Source organism: Drosophila subpulchrella, chromosome 2R, assembly GCF_014743375.2.
Source record: "Drosophila subpulchrella strain 33 F10 #4 breed RU33 chromosome 2R, RU_Dsub_v1.1 Primary Assembly, whole genome shotgun sequence".
In the NCBI taxonomy this organism is placed as follows: domain Eukaryota; kingdom Metazoa; phylum Arthropoda; class Insecta; order Diptera; family Drosophilidae; genus Drosophila; species Drosophila subpulchrella.
In genome coordinates this window covers 18,192,237-18,194,633 of record NC_050611.1, presented here as the reverse complement: position 1 = coordinate 18,194,633, position 2,397 = coordinate 18,192,237, and the positions used below count along the sequence as shown (strand labels likewise).

General features: G+C 31.2%; 1 protein-coding gene across 1 annotated transcript; it reads right to left on the bottom strand.

Annotated features, from left to right (window-relative positions):
- Positions 1 to 701: 701 nt before the first annotated feature.
- LOC119549869 lies at positions 702 to 1,416 on the bottom strand. Its single transcript, XM_037858167.1, has 3 exons — positions 1,159 to 1,416; positions 931 to 1,107; positions 702 to 875 (listed from the first exon to the last, which is right to left on the bottom strand). The coding sequence occupies exons 1-3, from the start codon at positions 1,414 to 1,416 to the stop codon at positions 702 to 704; spliced, it is 609 nt and encodes a 202-aa protein (XP_037714095.1).
- Positions 1,417 to 2,397: the final 981 nt, after the last annotated feature.

Sequence of the window (2,397 nt, the reverse complement as noted above, 5' to 3'; positions counted from 1 at the left end):
AAATATTGATAAATGAATGCGTACCGTTTGCGGGAATGCCAACGAAAAAGAGCAACTGGAGTGGAAAAATATATGTGAGAATAAAAACAGGATTCTTTTTAGTTTACATAGTTTATCCATTGATGTGAGTAGTCAAAAAACTGTAGTAAAATATTCATGTATCTATGTGCAACACAAAATAATTCAAAAACACTCAAACACATTTTTAATCTCACTTGGAACTTTAAAAGAATATTTACACTTTTATTACACTTATATTGCCCACAAAATCACCACAATATGGAAAAAAACTCAAGGAACAAGGTTTATTTTATGATTTTTAAATTAAACTCGAAAATAAGTTTTATTTTTCAAGGATCATATAAAATTTATGGAGCAACAAATTGTTCAAAAGTTTTATTTTAAACCAAAAAATAATTATTATGAAATGCCTGTTAAAATACAACTTGAATAATTGTAGTTTTGAATTCTTTAAGAACTTACATACCGTAGGAACATAGAAAATATGATCAAGACAACTATTTAGTTTCCGATAACATCTAGAAATGAATTCGACATCCTAAAAAATTTTTAAAAAATGGATACTATTGCAAGGTTATAATAAAATATAGTATTATAAATCAGTAAAATTTTTCATTGTACACATGTTTATTACAACACTGAATGACATATAATTTTTTGCATTCATACAAAGGAAAGTTTCAGTTGCGTAATTTATTAAATTCCCCTTTGATTTCAAAACAGATTTCGTTAGAGCGCTTTACATTTTTGTCGAATGCTGTGAGCCTATAAAGAATCTTATAGCGGCCGTTTTTTAAAGGAAAGCCAATAGAGAATATTAAGTCCACCGAATAAGTTTCAAACATGATTATTGCCTGTAAACACAGTGATCTTTAAAAGGTATTGAAAATTTATTAAAATGATTCTTACCCCTTTGACTCGGAAACATTTTTCCTTAATCTCTGCGCTATTTATTATGTGCTTAGTAAATGAATCGTACCAGAGCTGATTTTTGTCGAACAAGACCTTGCAAAAATCAGTGTACATTAAGTTAAGCGTGGTTGGTTGCCAGGTTCCGCGATCGAAATACAGTACGCTTGCAGCAAGCTAAAAAATTATATTATAATTTCCAGTTTGAACAAAATCCTTTTCAGTCACCTGAACCCGGTCAGATGGCTGAATATCCCATATAATAGTTGTGTTTCCGGAAATTGTCACACCACTTTCATCCATGTCGAAGGTATTTTCAGAAAAATCCAATAAACCATGTACATCTAGTGTTTGCGGTGGTTCGTCACTACAAGCAGTGAATATACGCTCATCCTCCATAATAAATTCGTATTTACTTTCCATTGAATTTTGGATACCGTCAAACAGGATCAGAAGCTGCCAAATTTTAAAAAGACCTCTATTCATCTTTGGTATTTTTAGTGAATGGATTGCTAGGGGAAATTCTGTCACTTTATAGGCTACCACTCGACCTTTGCTAGTATAATTACTATTATTAATTTGGTTTAACCCACCAAACTGGCTTCCGGAAGGGAAATTATAAATTATACGTCTGGTTATATAAACAACCAAATGGCATCGATGGCAATCTTTATAAAATTCGGCTAATATACAAACCAAAACTGTATAATTACTCATAAATATACAATTTGTGATTTATAATTTATAATAAGAGAAAACCAAAACATGGCTTAAAACTCTTAAAAAATACAGTTTGTGAGGGTGCATTTGTATTTAATCTAGAGTGAAAGTTATAAAAGACTGACTCACCAATTTTCAAAAAACTGACTTCCAGTACCAGTTACGAAAAACAAAAGTAGTTAGTGGTTTATCGGTTAAGTAACCTTACCAATAACTTAAAAAATTTAAGGAAAACCCCTATCCCGTATACAAACAAAAGTATATTACAGCACTGAGAGACATATAATTATTCGTATTCATAGAAAATACATTTTCAGCTGTGTAATTTATTAAAAGCACCTTTGATTTCAAAACAGATTTCGTTTGGACGCATCACTTCCTTTTCGTCGAAAGCTGTGAACCTAAAACGAACCGCATAGCGACCGTTCTTTAAAGGAAATCCACTTGACATTACGAAATCCACCGAATAAGTTTCTAACATGATAATTGCCTGTAAAAAATATTTTTCTTTAAAGTAATTTTAAATTAAGTATAATTCTTACCCCTTTTACTCGGAAACACTTTTCTTTAATCTCTGCGGTATTTATTATGTGTTTAGGATAAGCATCATACCAAAGCTGATTTTTGTCAAACATGACCTTGCAAAAGTCTGTGATCTTTAAATTTAGGGTGGTTGGTTGCCAGGTTCCGCGATCGAAATACAGTATGCTAATCGCAAGCTGAAAAAGTAGTTCATAATTTCGGGTT

Excerpts from the sequence above, each read along its gene's own strand:
- LOC119549869 (XM_037858167.1), bottom strand. The coding sequence starts at position 1,416 with ATGAATAGAGGTCTTTTTAAAATTTGGCAGCTTCTGATCCTGTTTGAC. Across the intron at positions 1,108-1,158 it reads AGCCATCTGACCGGGTTCAG|CTTGCTGCAAGCGTACTGTA; the intron begins GTGACTGAAAAG and ends ATAATTTTTTAG. Across the intron at positions 876-930 it reads AATGTTTCCGAGTCAAAGGG|GCAATAATCATGTTTGAAAC; the intron begins GTAAGAATCATT and ends CTGTGTTTACAG.